Source organism: Rattus norvegicus, chromosome X (assembly GCF_036323735.1).
Source record: "Rattus norvegicus strain BN/NHsdMcwi chromosome X, GRCr8, whole genome shotgun sequence".
Lineage (NCBI taxonomy): Eukaryota > Metazoa > Chordata > Mammalia > Rodentia > Muridae > Rattus > Rattus norvegicus.
Genome location: NC_086039.1, coordinates 125,918,898 through 125,941,957, shown reverse-complemented (window position 1 = coordinate 125,941,957; position 23,060 = coordinate 125,918,898). Strand labels below are relative to the sequence as shown.

The following is a 23,060-nucleotide window of genomic DNA, read 5'->3' as shown; positions in this document are numbered from 1 at the left end:
CTCCAAAGGTAGAAGCAAGCAGATCTGTATGAAGTCAAAGGCAGCCTAGTCTCAATATAAAGCCTGCTCAATACAAAAGGCTAAAGGAAATAATTGGACAATTACGACTTGAAGATAAAACACACACATACATATACACACATATATGCATTTCTAAGAAAAACAAGTCACATTAAAAATAGTGTATATCTGAGTACCAAAATAAGCCTCCTTAAAAGTACAATATAAGAAACTCCAAAAACAACACTAATCATAATAGCAACTTAATAAGGAACTGGGAGGATTACAGTGGCTTTACCTTCATCAGTCTAATTCTATTATCTATCTTCTAATAGCCAGTTTTTCAACTGAGATCAGGCAACTATCCAGTAAATTTCTTTAGAAAAAAGGGAAAAAATTCAAGTCTTGTCTGCCATCTTTTCAAAGTTGTATATTCTTGGTTGGCATTTTTGTATTTTAGTTGAAAAGTAATAGCAGTCTGATGATTCACAGAACTAAAGAGACTCACCAACACAACACTAGACTATCATAAGACTAATGCAGAGTGACTAAGTTACTGGAAGGGAAGGATCCGACAGATAAAATAGTTGTAACATATACCTCTTGCAGAAAATCTTCCAGAAGCCGGTTAAATTTATCTGCCAGTTCATCTATCAGCTGACTTCTTGAAATATCTACTCTGTTGAAGATCGTGAACTCTTCATTACATAATGCATGGTAAGTTTTAGAACATGCTTCCAAAACATCTGTGTCTGTGTGCTTCTCTACAATATTTCGGATCTGACGCAATAAGGCATCCAAGTGCTGAAAGAGAAAATGCTTCACATTAAAGCTAGCGAGGTGCGAGGCTAAGGAGGTAGGGCAGGGACAAAAGGTATGCCTATTTTGTGTGTAAACCATACTAAGTAGGCAACGCTAGGAAACCACAAACTGGGGCAGTTTTTAAATATACTCAACACCTCAGACAGTTTTCTAATTTTGGTAAACACACTGATTGACCCATACTTATTCCTGCAACTTTAATGGAAATAATATCTATCTCACAGTTTTGGTAAGAATATTAATATCTGTAAAGAACTTTGAATGGCTACTGGATCAAATAAAAAGTATGTTATAAATACTAAATAATGCTAATAATTCACAACAAAGAATAAGTATAAATGATCAATGCTATTGGTCAAAGAATGTGTAAGAATGGAAGAATAGCTATGGTCATAAAGCAAAACGGAAGCCCATTTACACATTCTCTAATGTAATTGGTCTAAAATATAGAAGACCTAGTCAGTAGATATAATTTCTGTCTAAATAGTACAAAAACATATGTATAAGAAACTGTATAATAGAGTAAATTGAAATAGCATTTTCCACTAAGATTTTATATAAAGAAATCACCTTACCTTTTCCAATCGTCCAGTGGTGTAGATCTCCAAGTCAAAGTATTGAGGTAACTGCAACAAATTGGTCACCTTTTCTGCATCTACAGAGTACTTTTGGGGGAAAAGATAATGTTGAAAACATTATAACAATGCTGACTAAGCATAGGCTGTACCATTTTGAAAGAATCTGTGATGTATGAGAAACACTAAGTTATCACCACAACTTACTTTTGCTAATAATTGTGGAAGGGCCACAGCAAACAGCTCAGTGATTCTTGTTCTGTCATCCAACTGTGTCTTCTTCTCCTTTGCTGTTAGCACCTGAAGTAACAAAGATTTCCATAAACATCTACACAATTGCGGTGTTAAGTCCTCAAAATTTAATTAATACAAATAAAATAGTAACAATATTTTAAATTATAAATACAATGTTTTGAGAAAGAAATCTTGCATTATTATAGCCCACACTCGCCTCAATTCATTCCTTTTCAGCCTTTGGAGTCATGGAATTATTAAGTACGAACATATCCAGTCAAAATTTCCCTAATATAAAACTTTAGTAACAAAAAAAACACTGATTATTATGGAGGGAACAACGGGGTGCAGTGGTGTACAGTTCTCAGGAGTCTGAGGCAGGAGGACAATAGTGAGGTCCAGGTTATTCTAGGCAACTTAGTGATCGAACACTATCTAGCCAAGGCTACATAACAAAATACTAGAGAGAGGGAGAGGGAGAGAGATTAAAAAATAAATTTAAGAGAAACCCAAATAAAAGTAACAACCACAAAAAAAAAACCATTGAATAGTCTTAGAATGAAGATCAAAGTCTCATTAGAGAAAAAATGGACAAGCAGCACTCTCCAAAATCCCCTACAAGAAAACTTCCAACCTGTGACATTAAAAACAAACAAACAAACAGGTTGAGAATGGCAAGGGAGCCTGCTTTGAGCAACAGGCTCATGAAACACTAGAAAAATACAGAAATACTGAATATCACACACTAGAACAGACAGCTCTCAATACTAACAGTAGGGAATTGAAAAAATGCCCCCTCAAAAACCACCACTAGATCCAATAAATAAAATAGAAAAGGAAGATCCTGTAGCAGGGAGGGAGAAATCCCAAATTTTTAGACGAAAACCCAAAAAGTTGCTTAGTGAGGGTTGGAGACATTCCATGTGCTGTCTCTGCACTGGTACCTATGAAAGCAGACACTGAGGGACCATACACTACATCTCCGCAAAGACGCTGCTTGGCTACAAGACAAGAAAACACAAGTCCAACACCACCCCATACTCTAAGAAACAAGACAAGAACCACAGAAACAGGGAAACACCCCTCAGGAAGTGATGTTTAACTGAAATTCAGTGGAGAATGCAAACTCAAGGCTCAGGTAATAAGAAATTTCCAACTACAATGGTGAACTCAAAGTAGTAAGAGAAACTGGAGACTCTGACTAAGGTGGCATCTCCCAAGTGAAGGCTGACTACAGGGTAGAAAGAAGCTCAGTTCTATGGCAACCTGCTTGAAATCCATTGGCATACACCAAAACAGATCAACCAGGTTAAGCAGGTTTCAGTAGGACACAGGCTGATTACTCTCAAATTGGCAAAGTTAAATGAACCCCACATCTCATCCTTATAATTAACTAAATATATTTAATTATATTTTTATTATCTTAATTATCTTTAAAATAAATTTACCGTAACAATTTCTCAACTCCCTGCTTCAAGTTACCTATCCCTCCTCAAGTATATTTTTATCTCTGTTAGACTAATTCCAGGTCATACAAAGCTCATTTTCTTTAAATTCCTATCCTCGGTAACTAAGACTCTACTGCACACTATTCTATAATTGTTCTTTTAGTCTGCAAATGTTGTTGAATTTCAAAGACTGTTACTCTATGTTCACACCAGGCCTGTCCATTACTAGATAGGGTAGTTATCAGAGTACTCATTACTAGATAGGGTAGTTATCACAGTACTCATTACTAGATGGGGTAGCTATCACAGTACTCTCTTGCAGTGGTGCTTCAGCTCAGGTGTCCTCAGCATGTGGACTGAATGATACAATCTAGTCCTCTCAGAAGATAAACCCTAAAAGACTAACGAGGACATCTCTAACAAGCTAAACCAAATATATAAATCCCAATGCAGAACCACAGTACACATGAAAATCATTACTCCCCACCTACCCCACAATAGTGACTTCCAAATATGAATTAGATAAAACAACAAAAGATTTTAAAAAAATGGCTTAATAAGAATGCTCAGCAAAACCAAAGAGGACACAAATCAATTTTGTGAAAAATTCAAAGAAAAAAAGCAAATGAATGAAATAAGGCAATAGAATAAAAATTCAATAAAGCTAGAAACAATGAAAAATTCAAATTGCAATGTTGGAAATAAAAAAAATGTGAAGTAGACAACTTAGCAGACAGCATCATCATGTATAAAGAGGATAAAGTGGAAGACAGAGGACCCTGGTTCGAAAACAAAATAACTGAATCAGAATATTTAGACAATAAAAAATTTAACTAATAAGAAAATGCAAACATAATATGTAAAATATACAAAAGATTGGATTTAGCCAGGTGACTTTAATCCCAGCACTTGGGAGGCAGAGGCAGAAAGATCTCTGAGTTCCTTGCCAGTCTACAAAGTAAGTGCCACAGGACAACCAGGACTGTTGCACTGAAAAACCCTGTCTTAAAAAAAAAGATTGGACTCTTGAGAATCTTGCACATACTTGTAAAACAAGTTCAGGAAATAGAAAACTAATAAAATCCAAGCAGGAAAATTCCCAAGTTTATGGGATGATATTGCCATGCAGGTGCAAAATACATTTAGAATGCCAAAAACTGACCAGAACAGAAAAAATTTCCATATGTTATTATACTTAGAAAACTTAGTATATAAAACAAAGAATAGTGAAAGCTGCAAGACCAAAGCATTAAATCATATATAAAGGCAAGCCAATGAGGATACCAGTACTGACAACCAATATGTCTAAATGCATAGATCAACCCATATAAAGCTCAGAAAGAAACAACTAGGACAACAGGCAGCCCAGATTATAGTACCCAGCAGTACGGAAGCTACATAGCTGAAGCAGAAATAAACACTGTTGATAGAAACACAAACTGAAGAAATAAAGACATCTGAGGAGCACTACAAAAGATAATGGGAAGATATCTTGCATATATGAGAAAGAAACACACATACCACAGCGAAGAGTAAAATGTACTAAATCAAGAGATGAAAAAACACACCAACACTGCAACAATGAGATTAAGGGTGCAGTGTCTCTAAATGGTAACTCTGAATGTTAGTAAACGCAATTCTCTAAGATAGAGGCTACAAGTTTGGATTAATAAGACCCATTTATTAGCTGATTAAAAAAAAAAAACCTACAGCTTTCCAACACTCCTAACTTCTAAAGACAAAATAACCCGGGGTGTAAGGATAGAAGCAAACATCCTGAGTAGACGGAACTGTGGAGAAAGAGGTTTAGCTAGCCATATCAATAGACGAATTAGACTAGAAACTGACATTACTTGCAATAAATCACTTCAAATTAAGTAAACACATCTCTCAAGATGTAACAACTCTAAACAAACATACATATATTTCATATGACAAACACAACTGGATGTAGATAGAATACTAACATCCACACAGTGAAAGTGGAGAAGCCAACAGCCTTGTCTCATCAAAAAGGTGATTAAATAAGAATAAAAAAGAAATCAATCAACCCATCAACTTATACTCAACAACGATGCATCAGGGCTAAACGATAGTAGAAATCAAATAGACTCAACACTATCTAAAGAATATATACATTCCTCTTAGCAGTCCAGAAAACATGATCATGATGTAAGCAAGTCTGAACAAACAAAAGGAAGTACAAGTCATTTCTTATATTCTAGATATTAAGAGTGGGCTAAAACTAGAAAGCAACAGCCAGAGAAACTAAAGAAAACAGTATCAACTTATGGAGACTAAACAAGAAAATATTGAATGATGAATCAGTCACTAAAAGAAAGGAGATTCATTCTGTTTGGGTTTGGTTTTTTTGAAAGAAGGAAAAAATTTTAAATTTTCAGAACAAGAGGCATAAAATGTATAAAGAAACCAGTTCTAGGAGACGTTTATAGCCATGAATGCCTAACTTTTTTTAAAAAATTACAAAGATCTCAAATAACTGGGGACACAGTAAAAAAAAAAAAAGGACAAGTCAACCCAAAATCAGTAGATAGTAATAGATCAGGGAGAGGCTGAAGATGACCTGGCAGTGAAGAGCAGAACTGAACCCAAGTTTAGTACCCAGCACTACATCAAGTGGGTGACAACTATCCAGTTCCAGGGACTCTTACCTCTGTGATCACTTGGACCCACAAGATACACATAAACACAGACAACCAAACATACACATAAATAAAAATCTTTAAAACGAATACAAGGACAGGAATCTGTGAGATAGAACTCTATAGAGGAATAGTGCAAAGTATTGAAGAAATTACATTAATCCCAGTCCAGGGTTTCGACAACAGTCAAGAATCAAAGGAGCAAAAAAAATAAAAAATAAAAAAATTCATTCATTAAAAAGATAAAGTCGGCAAACCTTTTGCTAAACTAACCAAAAGAAAGATGGAAAATCCTACTGACAAAATTAGATATATAAGGGAGAGACATTACCACAGATACTGATGACATAAAAAGATTCAACTGGAAATAATTAAAAACAGATTCTAATAAATTCAAAAATGTATGAGATTGAGAAACTTCTAGACTAATGTGATCTGCCAAAATTAAACTGAAGAGATAGATAAACAACTTAAACAGACCTGTAACAATGAAGTTGAAACTGCATTAAGTCTCCCAACCAAGAAGAGCTCAATGCTACTAAACTAAAACTATTTATTCTACCAGACAGAAAAAAAGGACATACTAACCTCATTTTATGAAGCCACTGTTATTCTACTATCAAAACTGGAGAAAGATACACACACAGAGAGAAAACTATAGGTCAATTATATTGATGAAATAGATGTAGAGATGAATAGGATTCATTTTGCAGATTCAAGGATAATTTGACATGTGTGAATAAACAAATGTAAAAAGCTGTCACAAAAATACTCAAGGACACAAGTTACATATAAACAGAGACAGAAGTGTTTTTTAACAAGGCCTCATTATCCAACCCCCATGATAAAATCTCTGAAGAAACTATGTACCCCAATACAAACCTATAGTACAGGCTGTGGAGAGGATTAGCAGGTAAATGTGCTTGCCACATAAAAAGAGTTCAATCCCTGGAATCCACATAGATAAAGATAGGAAGATGTGACAGTCGACACTGTACTAAATTGCTAAAAATGCAAAGCATTTCCTACGACTGTTATTCAATGTAATGCTTCAAGTCTTAAAGCAATAAAAAAGAAATAAAAATGATATAAATAGAAAACGAATCAAATGATCTGTATTTTCAGATGATACGATCTTGTATGTAAAAACAGAGTTCACCAAATATTATCCCTCCTAAAATTGATAAATACACTCAGCAATATAGACTACAAAGTCAACATATAAAACTCAATTGCCTTGATATATAAAAGTAACAGACCAAAGTAAGAAATCAAGAATAAAATCCCACTCACTCTTAATAGCTTCAAAAAAACCAAGTATCTTGGAATAAAACTAGCAAAGGATATCAAAGACCTTTATAATAATTTTTTCATCATTAAGAAATTTTAAAGAAATTTCTATATGCACGACCTAAACAGGTCATCTATATCACTCACTCCAAGACTCATGTAACATTATAGGAGTGAACAGAAAGCTAGATGATGAGGGGAAATGTTCCAAAGTTTGTTTTCTCAACATGGTGTTGCCAGTGCCCTCACAGCAGCTGTGGTTACCTGCATAAGACCAAGTCACGCAACATTCCCTAAGAGACTGAGGAGAGGTTCATAAAGCCCTGCTAGGACTAAAGGAGCTACTAGGGGTTAATAGTTGTTCCGCGCACTAGTATAGTCAGGTCCTTAGGTGGCCTCAGCTCAGGCATTTATCCTCCTCATGTTCCCATAGGAAACCCGAATGAATAGTGACCCACAAGAGAAAAAAACAAAAAGCTAGGAAAGAGGAAGAAGTTCAGTAGCAAGGAGGACTCTATAATCAATATAAGTAATGATATGCATCATATATGTGTATAAAAGTGAGAAAGAATAAGCAATGAAAGTGAGAATTAGAATATCAATCAGGATATAACTTCATAATGCAAAGACAAAATATTTATAGGTACCAGTCAAATGGCAGAATATTGTATTCTTTAAATGCAATAGATACATAGATATTTTTTGAGAATTCAAAGAGGCAATAGTGAAAAAAAATGAGATTCAAAATATTTTTAAGTAGGACAAAGGTGCCCAGAAAGCATGTGGACACTCACTGGAAGGAAAAATCCACTGTGAAAAGGATTACTTGATATGTTTTTCTTTATATTCATATGCATTAATTTTCCTCAATATATGTAAATTGCTATTCTAATGAATTAAACTTCTTTATAGCTGACAATAAAGAGACTGAGCTGGGCATGGTAGCAGATCATCTTTAATCTTACCACTGGGAGCTAGAAGCAAATGGACCCTTTGAGTAAAAGGACATCCTGGTCTATAATAAAGCAAGTTCCAGAACAGACTGGGACTGTCTCAAGAAGGTAGAGAGAGGACAGAAAAACACTAAAAGATGAAGAGACTTCCTATGTTCATAAATAGGCAGAAATAACATCATGAATTTGGCTTTACTGCTGAAAGTAATCTACAAATCAATTTAATTTCCTTCAAAGATTACAATGACATTCTTCACATAAACGAAGAAAACAACCTTAAAATTCACAAAGAAGCACATATGGCATCGAAGCCTATAGAGACACAGCAAAAAAGACAGCACAATGCTAATACAACATCAGACAAGGGGTAGTTTGAGGGCTTGAAAGTCAAACACACTTATAACACTAACACACAAGTACAACCATGTGATTTTTGACAAACATTCCTGGAAAATACAATGGAGAAAAGATAGCATGTTCAATAAATAGTGCTGATAGAAATAGATATCCACTTGTAAATAACCAGAGCTATATCTGTATCTCTCACTACAAAAATCAGGTCACAGTGGGTCAAAGATGTAAATTTAAGGCATGAATGTCTGAAGCCATGGAGAAAAACAGAGATGCGAGGTATGGCAATAACTTTTAGAAAGGACTGAAAAGGACTCCACTAGCTCAGGAAATAAAGGTAAGAATTAAGAACAGAACGGTGCAAAATTAAAAAAAACTTCTTCACCTAAAATGGAACTGAGTGAAGTGTCAACATGCAGAATGGGAAAAAAACCATAAGTGGAATAACTTAATGAATGGACAAGACTCAGATCAGGAAGTACAAATAGTGAACAAACATGAAATTATGTTCAGCAAACCTGGCCTTCAAAGACACACAAATTATGACTGAGATCCTATTTCACCCTAGTCAAAACTGCTCTAAGAACAGTTAACATATGCTGACAGAGATATTTTCCTCAGATATAAAGAATAAAGGTATAAAGGAAAATGGACTCAATTGGAGACACTATACAAAATGACAACCTCAGAAGAGCAGATAATCTGTATTTTCTCTCATTTGTGAGTTCTAGATATTCTGTAAGTACATAAAATCATATGTGAATATAGGAGCTGAGTTAGAAGCAACAGATCTGGAGGAACTAATGAAAATAATAGGAGGGAAAAGAGATGGGGAGATATGCCAAGCAGTTAATACTTGTACAGCAATAGACCTTTATAAAAACACCAACATAAGCAAATACTAATTTATTTTTAAAAGTCCAAGACAATTATTCAAGTCTCCCTTTGGATAGGGAGAGAAAGAGTTAATTAAGCACATAAATCTGTCCTTTGGAGCTTACATAACAATGACATAAAACAGTATTTTAACTTATTCCATGTTGTGGGACATGAGACAAAGATCATCAGTTCAGCACTCTATTTCTACCCATAATTAGAAAAACAGAAATAAAACATAAAAATAAAACAAAACAAAATGAAGAAAAGAAAAAAAAAAGCAGAAATAGGGGCTAGGGGTGTAGCTCAGTGTAGAGCACTTGCCTAGCATGCACAATGCCCTGGGTTCATTCCACGGCACTGCAAAAAAGATGATTAAATAATTAAAAAATGAGTAACAAAAACAGAAATAGAACAAAATACACAGACTGTATCACATACTGGTTAAGTATTATTTCATGGAATTTTGTTACACATAGATACACATATATTTGCATGTCACAATATAAAAATGCATTTTGGTGGCTTACAAGCAAACATTTGAAATTCTATGAAATTGCCGGAATTTGTGAAATTCTCAATATTAAAATTTGAACCCTGAAAATAGGAATTACTTTACCATCATGCCATCATGAACCAACATCTGCTTCATTTTGAATTTCAAATTATAATAAAATATGAACTTATAAGAAATGCAAAATACACATACGTAGTACTCTACATGAACATAGTATATTTAGTCTTGAAGAGAGTGTCATTCACTGTCATCATATATATCAACAAAAAGATCTTCTGGAAAATCAAATTTCTCAAATTGCTACCACTTTAGAATTATTTATAAGATATGTATGTGTATACATATATCTGTGTGCATGTAAAAGTAAATAGAAAAGTAAAACTAAAAAAATCAAGTAGTTTTGCTCCACGGTCAAAATGGACTTAAAATATTCCCAAAATAGAGAAATAATGTTCAGAATAACAAAAGCTGGCGTACCCTTTTTCCTGTCCCTCTTCCCACAGGCGGATGACATTCAGCTGCTTGTCTAATAGTACAAAGCATTATTTCAATCAAAGCACTCTCTTGTCTGTCTGTTAGAGCTAAAAAAGAAAATCAGAAAGAGTTAACCTAATTCTTTCCATATATGCCTCTTGTAACTATTATGTAAGTTTCTTCTGCCTATGAACAATGACTGACCTCATGAACAAAAGAAGATCCATTATTATCACAGGAAAGACTAGAACAAGTTAAATCTTATCTTTCTAAACATCAGAATTCTGATTAAGTTTTATATATACATATACATATGCATGCAAAAGAAAGTATGAACTTGACTGATATATACACACAATATATATAGGCATATGCTACCAGACCAGGCTAAAAGTATAAAATTTTGATAGCAATTAAATCTTTGTACATCACAGAATAGTCATATATATGAATATGAGAGAGGGAGTATGTTTCAGAGTTAGTGTTCATTCTATGATGTACAAGGCCTGAGTTTGATTCCCAACACTGCCAATAACAATTACGGAAAATTAACACTAATAAAAATGTATGGGCTGGAGAGGTGGCTCAGTGGTTAAGAACACTGACCCTCATCCAGAGACCCGCAGTTCAATTCCCAGCAACAACATGGTGGCTCACAACCATCTGTAATGCACTCTTTTGGTGTGTCTGAAAATATGCATAAAATAAATAAATAAATAAATAAATAAATAAATAAATAAATAAATCTTTAAAAAAGAATTTATAGAATGAGCACAATCTATTCCAAAACAGTATAAGCAAACACAATTAAACACCCTTACCTTCCTCTCCACTGAGAGGCTCCTCTAATAACAAGCTATTCATACATTCCCAGTCTTTCAGTAGCTCAGTAGCACAATCCCACATGCTATCCACAAGGTATGCTGCATGTTCATGTAACTAAAATTTAAAGAGAAAAAGCTCTTAGACAAATAGCACACTAGCCTTAGGACAAAAGAACAAATGCTTTGTTGACACTATATTAATGTCTTTAAAAGAAATCTGGTTTGGGGGAGCAAAGAGATTTAAAGAGTAGAGAAATGCTGTATAAAGGTAAACATTGTTAGAGCATTATTGCCTCTTAACATATTAACATAAAATTATTTTATAAATAGATTAACGACATTGCTTATTATGAACTAATATCAGTTAACTTTCTTAATTCTTACACTATAATTTTAAAAGACAATATAGATTTCCAAACTGGTTGAAAGGTTGAGCTTCATCATGGAACTACAGATTTTGGAGACTATTATTCATTTCTCAACCTATAAAGATAAGCGTGTTTCATTAACACAGAGAGAATGTCCTCAATAATTAAAAAGCTAGATTTAGCAATAGAGAAAAATGAGCATGAGATTACAAGTTTTGACTGATACTTTTCTTTAAACAATTCAACACATTTATATAATAAAAGACAAAAACAAATATATAATAAAAGACAAATATATAAAATCTATAAATAAAATTGAACTTTTATTTCATGAAATCTTTAACAGACAGAATGCTAACTTCATGAAGACTAATGGAAATCAGCTTTTATATTAATGTTAACATAAGACATGAAGCTAGGTGTTGTGGCTCACATGTATACATAATATTAGCACTTAGGCTAAAGCAGAGACAGACATGGTGGCACATAACTTTAATCCCAGCACTCTGGAGGCAGAGGCAGAAGGAACTCTTAGACTGAGATCAGCCTGGTCTACAGAGTGAGTTCTAGGACACCAAGAAGAATACGAGTAGAAGCCTTGTCTCAAAATAATGGGGGAGGGGGACTGAGGTAAAGGCACATGGATTGGCACAAGATCATGGTGTGTTTGAGCTACATACTGAGTTCAATCCACACCAGCTTGGGATACAGTGTGAGATCCTGTCTCAAACAATAAGAAGCATTAATTTTGAGACCTTACAATGTTCTAAGTTGTTGTTTTACAGGGATTGTCTCGGGTCTGGATGTGGGTCCAGAACAACTGGAGCAAGAGCTATCCTAAAAGCTTTTACCTATAAGTGAGATATGTTCTTCTAGCTGGGCTGCCTTGCCTGGCATCAGTGGGAGAGGAAGCACCTAGTCTCACAGAAATTTGAAGTGCCAGAGGAAGGGATAACCAGGGGAAACTCCACCCACTCAAGAAAGGGTAGAAGGGGATGGGGGAAGGATTATAGGAAGTAATCCTTATAGAGTAATTAAAAAAAACTCTTACCCACTTAGGAAAAATTGAGTAACTTAACCAAGATTATACAATCAGCATTGAGAGGAATATAGTTGATAATAATTGCCAAAATTATACCTAAATCACAATTGTTGAACACCTATCTTATAAAATTGGGAAGCACTTTTAAAAAGTGGAATGAGGCTGGAGAGATGGCTCAGCGGTTAAGAGCACCGACTGTTCTTCCCGAGGTCCTGAGTTCAAATCCCAGCAACCACATGGTGGCTCACAACCATCTGTAATGAAATCTGATGCCCTCTTCTGGTGTGTCTGAAGACAGCTACAATGTACTCATATATAATAAATAAATAAAATATTTAAAAAAAATAAAAATAAAAAGTGGAATGAATAGATTTCTGCTGTATTCAATATTTCATAATCTGTAAGATTGTAGATATCCATCATTTCAGTACCATAATATAAACTAACCTCACTTTCCAAGAAGAAAAACACCAAAGTCTTGACAAGATTGGCATTTGGACCTTGTCTTCCCCTTCTTTTCATTATTCCATCCTCTTCTGGATCTCTACGGCTGAAGAGCCTATGGGGGGAAAAAAAAAAACCAATGTGTGTTTGAAAACTGTATTTGTTAATCACAAAATTAACTGTATATTTATACTTAAGCATCCAACAAAAGAATAATGAAAAACTGGGTCGGTAAGCATGAAAATAACAAGCAAATAATTGATACCAAACTTCTCACTTCAATCTTCATATGCCTAAGTCCTTTGACTTCTCAAGTTTGTTACACCGACTTATACATTTTTTTAAATTCTTACATTTTTTCCATACAATTTCATGTAAGTAATATAATGGCTGACCAAAAATATTTATACACAAGTTAAAATCCATGTCTTTCTCTAAAATGTAACAATTATCATTGTTGTCTTAAGACAATGGCATGCTCCTAATGGATACTATGGTTGCTTTTCCTTAAGAAACAACAAAGGAGAAACTAAGATTGGATAGTAATTAATAGATAACTAGAGTGCTTACATGAAAGCAAGTAAATATCCTAAGTTACTAAACTGCCAAACAAATGTTTCAATAAAATCTTAATAAAGCTGTTAACCGAATTTGTTTAATCACATTAAACATGTTCTCTTTAATAGTCAATATATAATATTTGCTGAATTATGTTCATGATCATCTGAAATGTTAAATATCATCATAAAGCTAAAAGAATAACAGCGATATAAATTTACTTTTTGTAGAGAAATTCTCCAGCTGCAACTGCTACTGGCCGGTGAGCTGAATAAACCAGATGATAGACATTTTCACAGTCTTCTGCAGTTAGAACTTCTTCACTACTCCTGATAAGAAAGTAGCAGTAACACATTTTAGCAATAGAAGTCTATCAAAATCTTATGAACTTAACTTTGCAAATTTATGTTAAAAGTATTAGAATAAATTATGTATAATTTGACCTTTTGGTAAAATTTTGCACCAACAAAAATGTTCAGTGTCTCAAAATCTGAGAGAACTGCTGTGATGCAAAATTAAGAATGAATAGAAGGTATGCATACTGGGTCATTGCCTGCTGTCCTAGTACTTCATATCCTCTAAGGCAGGAGGATCAGACTTTCAAGAACATCATCAGCTGTAAATGAAGTCAGCCTGGGCTTATGAGCAGGGGAGAAAGGAAAGGACAAAAGTAGGGGGAAAATGGGCAAAGCCAAACTAGGAGTGAATACAACAAGATTTAAATGGTTAAACACTCTCTCTCTCTCTCTCTCTCTCTCTCTCTCTCTCTCTCTCTCTCTCTCTCTCACACACACACACACACACACACACACACACACACACACACACACCAAGCCTGTGTGTGTCACAATAAATGTGTGGCTGCCAGAGGACAAACTACTGAGAGTCATTTCTCTCGTTTCTATTGCTGCACTGTATACTCAAGGCTAGCTGGCCTGTAAACTTCTGGATGATTTTCTTGTCTCTGTTTCCCATCTCACCATAGATGTGATATGTGGATGCATGCTGCCACATGCAGCTGTGTATGTAAATTCTTAACACTGAAGTTGGGGTATAAGACTTATGCTTTTACCCATGGGCCAAACTCCTGGTCCATGGTGTACTAAAGTTTTGTAAAGTTTTTTTCTTTAAAAAGAATGCAAATGAACATTACATCTTGGTAAGATTTTGTAAGTATATCTAAAGCAACTACAATGTGGTACATTTCATATAAACAGAGGTAATAGAAGCTACTATAGTCAATGAGATAGTCCAAATAAAATACTAATGATGGCTACTACTATTAGGTTGACTTAATATTTCTTCTACCAGTAGTTAAAAACTCTATCACAAAGAATATAAATAATATAGTGTGAGCATTTTCAATTCTGACAGATTTTGCCAAGATAAGCTTGAGTAATTTATGCTTGTTCTAGCTTGCTCTCTACTGCAGTAAAAACAAATACTGAGCAAAGCCAACTTAGGGAGGAAAGAGTTTACTGGCTCTTACAGCTTAGATCCATCAGAGAAGGAAGCTAAGGCAGGAACTAAATACATGAACCTGGAGAGAAACAGAAGCAGAGAGCACGATGGACAGCCCCTTACTGGTTCGCTTTCTCTGGCTTGTTCAGCTACTTACTTCTACAGTGTGTTACACAGGCCAGGACCACCTTCCTAGGAATGGCAGTGTGCACAGTGCAGTAATCCCTGCTATATTAATAAGCAATTTTTAAAAGGCCACATATGTGGGGGTTGGGGATTTAGCTCAGTGGTAGAGCACTTGGCCCTGGGTTCGGTCCCCAGCTCCGGGGGCGGGGGGGGGGGGGGGGGGAAGACCACATATGCAGTGCCAACTGACCAATCTGACAGATGCAATTTCTCAATTAAGAGTCCTTTTTCCCAGGTGACTATGGTTTGTGTCAAGTTGGCAAAAACCCAACCAATATAGACCAATTAATTCTCCTCCAACATTGCATATGGGCATAGAGCTGCATAAAACTGAACAAATAAACTATGCTATTTCCCAAGTAATGCTTAAAAAAATGGGGGCCTCGGCCTGTGCATACTCTTTGGTTGGTGGCATAGTCTCTGGTAGCTTCAAGGGGTCTGGGCTAGTTGACACCATTGGTCTTGGAGAAGTTAGCTGTGAATATCTCATCTGTCTCAGTCAGATGCCTTGTTTGCTTAAAGAGCTGATCTATAATTTTCAGCTCGTTTCCTACTAAATTTCTGTACCTTCAATTGGTGTGTGGAAATTAGTGCCCTGGAGGCAAATACATGAATTGAACATAACTACATAACATACTAATCAAGCAGTACACTATGGAGTTATATTTTCAGTCCTCTTTCTACTTACAGACAGAATCGTAACCCTGTCTCTCTCAACATCTCATGTACTAGAATTACAGGTCTGGACTACCACACCCAGATTATTGGGTTCATCCCATTCCTCAATACAACTTACTTCATGGGCGTGCACATGCTCGTGACTGGCTGAAATTTTTACCAAAGGAAAGATACCCTTATCCTACAGTAGAACTGTGTTTTACACACACACATACACACACACACACACACACACACACACACACACACACACACCACAGAGTTTATATTTTTATTTTGTTTATTCAAGCAACAGCACAATTTTAAAGTTATAATAGGGTACAAAATGTAAAATTCTATTATGATACTCTATATTTTTTTTTAGAATTCTAGTGACTTATGCCTGCCCTCCACACACACACAAGCAGAAACAAAAATGGAGGGCAATTAAAAGCCTCGCATATGCTAGGTTTGGCTCCAGCTGCATATGTAGCAGAGGATGGCTTTGTTGAGCACCAATAGGAGGAGAAACCCTTGGTCCTGCCAAGGCTCAATACCCCAGTGTAGGGGAATGTCAGGGCAGGGAGGCAAGAAGGGGTGGGTGGCTGGGTGGGGGAACACCCTCATAGGAGAAGGGAGAGGGGGATGGGATAGGGGATTTATGAATGGAAAACAGGATAACATTTGAAATGTAAATTAAAAAATACAATAAAAAACAAATAACTTTTTAAATAATTTAAAAATACGAAGGAAAATAAATTAGTGTGGAGCTTTAAAACAAAAAACAACCTATTAAGCAAGCATATAAACAAACAAAAAACTAATAAATGAACTCACTGCAAAAAAAAAAGTAGCAACTGAAGAGGAGGGCGATCCCATAGGAGACCAGCAGTCTCAACTAATCCAGACCCCTGAGACCTCTCAGACATTGAGCCACCAATCAGGCAGCATAGAGAAACTGGTTGGAGGCTAGACACATAAACAGCAGAGGACTGGCTGATCTGGCCTCAGTAGGAGAAGATGTGCATGCATAATCATTCAGAGGCTCCAAGAAGTGGAGGGGCTGGGGGGGGGGGGGGGAATCCCCTTGAAGACTGAGGGAAGGAAAAAAGGGATAAAGAATTGTGGGAAGAGCGCACCGAGAAGGGGGCAATGCCTCACTGTAAAAAAAAAAAAAAAAAGGTAATAATTTTTAAGTATCCCAACCTAATATATAAGTACTTGGTGAGTTAAAGGACATGATAAATATTTCAAAAAGTAAAAGACTATCACTGGTGAAGAAGATGTGGATGAAGTGGAGCGCTACATACAATTTAGCTAGTACTCTAGAAACACTATGGCATTTCCCCAGAAAATTAAACACCGGGCTGAAAATATAGCCCAGATAATACGCTATATCGAAATTCATGTGAAGGGTACAAGGTTCAATTCCCAGCAGCCTCATCCCTAACACCTCCAAAATTTGCAGAGAATTACTATACCATTTACCAATTTCTTTTCTGGGTATACCTAAAAGAACTGACAGCAAGATCACATATACTGAAATAACTATGCTCATAGATGCATATTTTTCATAGCCAAAATTGGAAAAGAGCCTATGGTTCTATCAACAGATGAATGGAAAACTGCAATATGCTATATGTATACAGTGAGACAGTATCCAACAAAACAGGAGAAGCAATTCTTGATACATGTTTGTGTGTGGCAAATCAAAGGACAAATATTATGGTTATATTTCCACGAATATCAAAGTTAGGCACATTCATTCAAATAGAAAAGACAAGTTTTGTGAGAATCTGGCAGGGAAAGGAGAAGGAACTACATATTTAATGAGTATAAATCTAATATATAATGATTTTAAAAAGTTCAAGAGATGAACACAGGTGACAGTTGCCTAACTATAAAAATGTCTATTGCCATTGATCCTTATACTTAGAGAGTTTTAAAAAGTGGAAAACATTTGTAGCACCACTATCACATATTGATACAGTATTATTAAATTCAGACTTATTTACCAGTAGTATAGAAGCATTAACATACTTCAGTAATGTTCATACAATGTAACAAGGTATAATACATACCCCACCTCACTCCCTGACCATTCACTGAAAAGTTTAACTTTATTTCTACAGCATCAACACCAGCTAAAAAAGAAAAGGATGCCAACAGAATTGGAAGAAATAAATTCTCAATTACAATTTCACAGACTCAAAAGTTCTTTCTTCTCGTGTTTTCTGAAGTTTACATGAAGAAATTTCTAGCTGGGGTTGGGTTTGGAGTAGTTCACACCTGTAGTCTCAGTTAGAGACTAAAGTAGAAAATACGCCTAAACCCAAGAGTCCAAAACCACTCTGTGTAACATCATAAGACATCTACAGATGGATGGATAAAACTTCTACCCTAAGTGTTATGACTGAAGCTATTAAAATTTAGGCATAAATGTATGTGAATCAAGCATGCATTAATGTATGATCAAAATACCCGGACAGTAGTAATACAGAAAATATACTTACTGTAAAACAAGAGTGAGTAACTTTATTGCTTGTACTGCAACATCATATTCTTTGTCAAGGGTCATAGACACAATTCTATCCTGAGGGGGGAAAAAGTATTTTTAAAGAAAAACAAGAAAAGTATTTCAAACTAGAAATAATTTTAAATACTTGATGAATACTAACCTTGAACCGACTGGTAAACAGTTCCAGTTTGGAGTTAAGCTCTTTGTTATAGTAAAGCCCTTGTAAAGCAGTAAGACACTTGAGTCTTACCTCACCTTGCTGGAAGAAATGAAGAGAAAATATATTCAAACCATGCATTTCCAAGCTCAAAACTTAAGTATATATTTTCTACTTAAAAATGTAAATAGCATTTACTTAGAAACAGTATATTTGATAATAAAAAGTATCAGTACAAATTTTTAAGATTGAGCAGTCACATGATTACTATTTCTGTAAGTTGATAGTATTTCTCAAAAATTTATCGGAACAAAACTACTGAAAGGTGGTGATAGATAGCATATTTCATTACATGCAAGTAAATTCTCCGAGGTTAATGAGTTAGCTTTAAATTGATAGTTTAAGAAAAAAAATATGTATTAAGGTTCAGAAGCCCAATTTTAAAATGTAATTCGACTAAGATACATGTTTATTATTATTAAAAATAAAAGAGAAACTGAACGAATTGTTGGGCTGTGGGTAGAATATAAAGCAATGTCCCTGGCTTAAAGAACCAGGGGAATTCATGCTACTGACCAAGTTTTGAGAGAACAGATAGTAAAGAATAAAAAGAAGGGTTTCAAGGGATATGGCCAAAAGTACTTATACACAGGAATATCTATCTTTTTCTTTGAAGCAGGATATCTCTAAAGTCCTAGCAGTTCTGGGGCTGACTTTGTAACTCAGGCTGGCCTCAAACTCAGAGAAAACCTCCTGCCTCCACCTCCAGAGTGCTGAAATTTAAGACATGTAACACGATACCTAACTAAGATACTTATTATATATGAGACCTATGTACTTATCTAGGTATAGAAGGGGGAATCAACAGGATGCATCTTACCTTATCATGCATAGTCCAACCAACATATTTTAAATAGCTGTCATTAAGGAAGGCATCACTATACATCTTCATCCAAATGCCAATCTCTTCAATGCATATAGCTCTGATTTCAGCTATTGCATCCCTAAGTGGAGAAAGGGTAAGTCATATACTCAGTGCTACTGTACGATTGGGCATATGGCCTATTGAAGAGATGCCATGTATCTCTCACCTAGTAGGAATACTTAAATTAAGCAAAATTGTTTCATTGCTTAGTTGGAACCTGTCTCATAAACAAAATCCTGCTTTCATCTTTTACACTAGACCAGTGATCTCAAACTTCCTAATGCTGCAACCATTTAATAAAAATGTTGTGGTGATCTCGCTGCTACTCCATACTTAGAATTTGCTACTCTTATGAACCATAATATGCAAGCATCTATGTTTTCTGATGGTCTTACGGGGACACCACTGAGTTGGTTATTCAACCCCAAAGGGGTCATAACTTCCGAGTTGAGAACCACTGCTCTGGACCTTATCCCAAATCTTTGCTTACAGCTGTGTTCAGAAGATAACAGGCAAACAAGCAAAGCAAGATAATAATCTTCAAGTATAATGACTTTATCCCCATATCATTTAGGGCAGCTATGACTCCTTTTTTAAGACAATTTCATTATGATGTCCAGGCTGGGGGTCCAACACCTGATCAAAAGTGATCGGATTGCTTTCTACTCTTGAAAATGCAAGTCTGTGTCACCCTATTTGGCTTTTACTAAGCCATTTTGAATTATCTTTTGTATTGTGGTAAGTCATACAAAGCAGAGGATAACGCAGAGAAGAATGTTTTGGGAAACTAGAATAATTGATGAACACAAATATGATAAGAGAATAAATTGAAAGAATAGTGGCAAAGAAACAAAACAGGAAGAATTAATATGGCAATAATATTTTTAAAAGCATCTAATGGATTCAGTAAGTACCAAGTAGAGGAAATGAGGCTGAATAAAAATGGTACTAATGTTTGCAAATATGTTATAAACTGTGATAAGATTACCCTTTTCATCTGCTAATTCAAAATAACAAAAAAAGCATCTTACTTTAATCTATCCAAATTTTCCCAGTGAAATTAAATAGAAGGGTCAGGAATCAGCAACACAAGATATCCAAAAGCAATTAAGAATTTTATACGCTAACTGAGTAAGAGTGCTTTCCCTTGGCTGGACTATGACAACTCAGGCAGAGCATTAGCCTTTATTCAGATAGGAAACATCAATGTCAGAGCAGTAAAATGCATTTCTCAGACTTACTCAAAATTTATCTTACTATAACCTCCATTGCAGCCTACTGCCTGTCTCAATCACTTTAAAAGAATCTGTCTTCCCTTACCTGTATCTATGTACAAACACTCCTTTAAATATTGCATTCATCATATTTTCTATTTCATCTTGATTTTCCTGAAGCTATAAAAAAAGAACACATCATTTTTTGAATTGTAAAAAAGCACAAATCACAAGAACACTTAAAGTTTATAAGTAAAAATAAACATACATTTTCACCAGTATGTAGAGACAACATAGTTTGGATAAAAGTAACCACAAAGAAAAAAAAAGTAGAGTACCAAGTAAATAATATCCCTTGTTTCCTGAAATACATGACAACATCTAAAATTTAGCCGGTGAACTATTTTTTCTAATGCTTATTTATTTCCATTTAACAATAAACACATATTTCCAATTATAATGACTATTCACATAAAAACGCAAGAATTTTTCATTCATATATATATATATATATATATATATATATATATATATATAGAGAGAGAGAGAGAGAGAGAGAGAGAAATATTTGTCTTTGCTTTATTTTTTTCTTTATATTCCAAGACAGGGTTTCTCTGTGTAACCCCAGCTGTCCTGAAACTCCGTGTGTAGACCAGGCTAGCCTTGCACTCCTGGATCTGCCCGCCTGTGTCTCGATTGCTGGTATTGAGGGTGTGAGCCATCATCAGCACCCAGCTTGTCTTTCCTTTTCTTACTTTTATTGAGTCAATTTATTTGACTAATTCAGAAATAAAACTTTAGTTTCTATTTCCAACACACACACACACACACACACACTCACACACTCACACACTCACACTCTCTCTCTCTCCGCCCCCCCAGGGTCAAGTAAATAACCTATAAGTTATCATGACAATTGTTTGAATTAAATTTTATATATTACAATTTTTGTATTAGTTTGTGCAAAAATTTAAATCTCATGAGTTAGAAAAACATCAATAATACAGTGAAAACAAGTTACGAATGTAGCATCAAAAGATTTTATCTGTTATACTGTTTACAATTAAAGCTAAAACTGAACTTTCTCATTTGAAAATGAATTCTATAAGCAGAAAACCATGTGTCACCTTCTATAAAGAAATGAATGACTTAAAAATACAAAAAAAAAAAAGCCTTTAGTCAAGCCACATGGTGGTGGCACACACCCTTTAATCACTGCTCTCAAGAGACAGAGGCACCCTGGTCAACTGATTAAGTGCCAGGACAGCCTAGGCTATTAAACAGACAAACCCTGATTTAAAAAAAAAACCATAAAGGCTTTAAGTCATTTTAAAAAGAGACTTGATAGTAACTAAAAAATCTCATTTCATATCATCGATAAGCTAAGGAAGAGAGGGAAGACTGTCAGCAACATGAATAATATTAAGGGTTAGAGAATTTTTCCAGACTCATCCAAAACATGCTCAAGCATAATATTCAATGGTAGCCTATACAGAACATGCGCTAGGTATTGTTGGCATGGATAGTTAATAAAACTTTAAGAGAGGTACATAAACAATATGCAACTCTTCCTTGGGCATGGAATACTGCAGGTCAGTGGTAAAGCACATACTTGGTATTCATAAGGTCCTAGATTCAATCTTACCACAAGCATACAAACAAACCCTTTTAAAACTTATCTGAGCCTAGAGAGCTATAATTGAGAAGCAGGTTGGTTGCACAATAGCAGTGTAAACACTTAATAGTACAGTTTACCTCTTTACGCTTTTGTAACAGGAGTTCTAGCCTTTCATTGGCTCGTTTTCCAATCATTTTATTCCGTTCTGCCTCATACTGTCTTTGTGTGTTATCCATATTAATGCTAAGATTTAGTGCCACATTTACCAAAGCAGTCATCAACTTCATAGCTAGGTTTTAAGGGAGAAAATGTTGAAATTAGTATAATAGATACAAAATTGTATTAACAAGATCAAATTAAAAGCAATTAAGTGAAGAACAGCTAATCTGCCTTTGACAAAATGAAAGCATATGGCTGCTATGAATGATGACAGTGCATAATGTATAGAGGGAGAAACTGTCTAGCTAAATACTTATCATGATTGGGTTAGCTCGCAATCTCACAAACATCTGCCAAAATAAATGCTAAGGATATTGAAACTCAAAGACATTAAGAAAACTGGGTCCTTCGGCTGGAGAGATAGCTCGGCAGTAGAGAGCACAGACTGTTCTTCCAGAGGACACAAGTTCAATCCTCAGCAACTGTATGACATCTTACAGCCATTTGTAACTCCAGTTCTAGGAAATCAAAAGTCTTTCCTGCCCGCCTCAAGCCAACAGGTACACACATGATGCACAAACATATATACATATAGAATGTTTCCTACAATGATTTCTAGAGCTTGTGATTAGTCTTCTAACTTAATTACAGTTTATGTCCATTTTACTATACATCTGTCTAAAGCAGAAAGATCAAATACAATTTTTAAGAGAACTTTGAGACAGG

At 35.1% G+C, this 23,060-nt stretch overlaps 1 protein-coding gene across 12 annotated transcripts in view; it reads right to left on the bottom strand.

Annotated features, from left to right (window-relative positions):
* Stag2 (STAG2 cohesin complex component) overlaps positions 1-23,060 on the bottom strand; it is a 131,550-nt gene that overhangs the window by 29,252 nt on the left and 79,238 nt on the right. For all 12 annotated transcript variants that reach the window (XM_008773521.4, NM_001173507.1, XM_039099694.2 and 9 more), the window contains 12 exons: positions 22,313-22,464; positions 20,664-20,737; positions 19,299-19,422; positions 18,422-18,520; positions 18,257-18,336; positions 13,661-13,768; positions 12,885-12,996; positions 11,025-11,142; positions 10,207-10,310; positions 1,605-1,697; positions 1,398-1,487; positions 601-804 (listed from right to left, as the gene is read on the bottom strand). In XM_008773521.4, the coding sequence (XP_008771743.1) occupies positions 601-804; positions 1,398-1,487; positions 1,605-1,697; positions 10,207-10,310; positions 11,025-11,142; positions 12,885-12,996; positions 13,661-13,768; positions 18,257-18,336; positions 18,422-18,520; positions 19,299-19,422; positions 20,664-20,737; positions 22,313-22,464 (1,358 nt within the window). The remainder of the gene's footprint in view (positions 1-600; positions 805-1,397; positions 1,488-1,604; positions 1,698-10,206; positions 10,311-11,024; positions 11,143-12,884; positions 12,997-13,660; positions 13,769-18,256; positions 18,337-18,421; positions 18,521-19,298; positions 19,423-20,663; positions 20,738-22,312; positions 22,465-23,060) is intronic.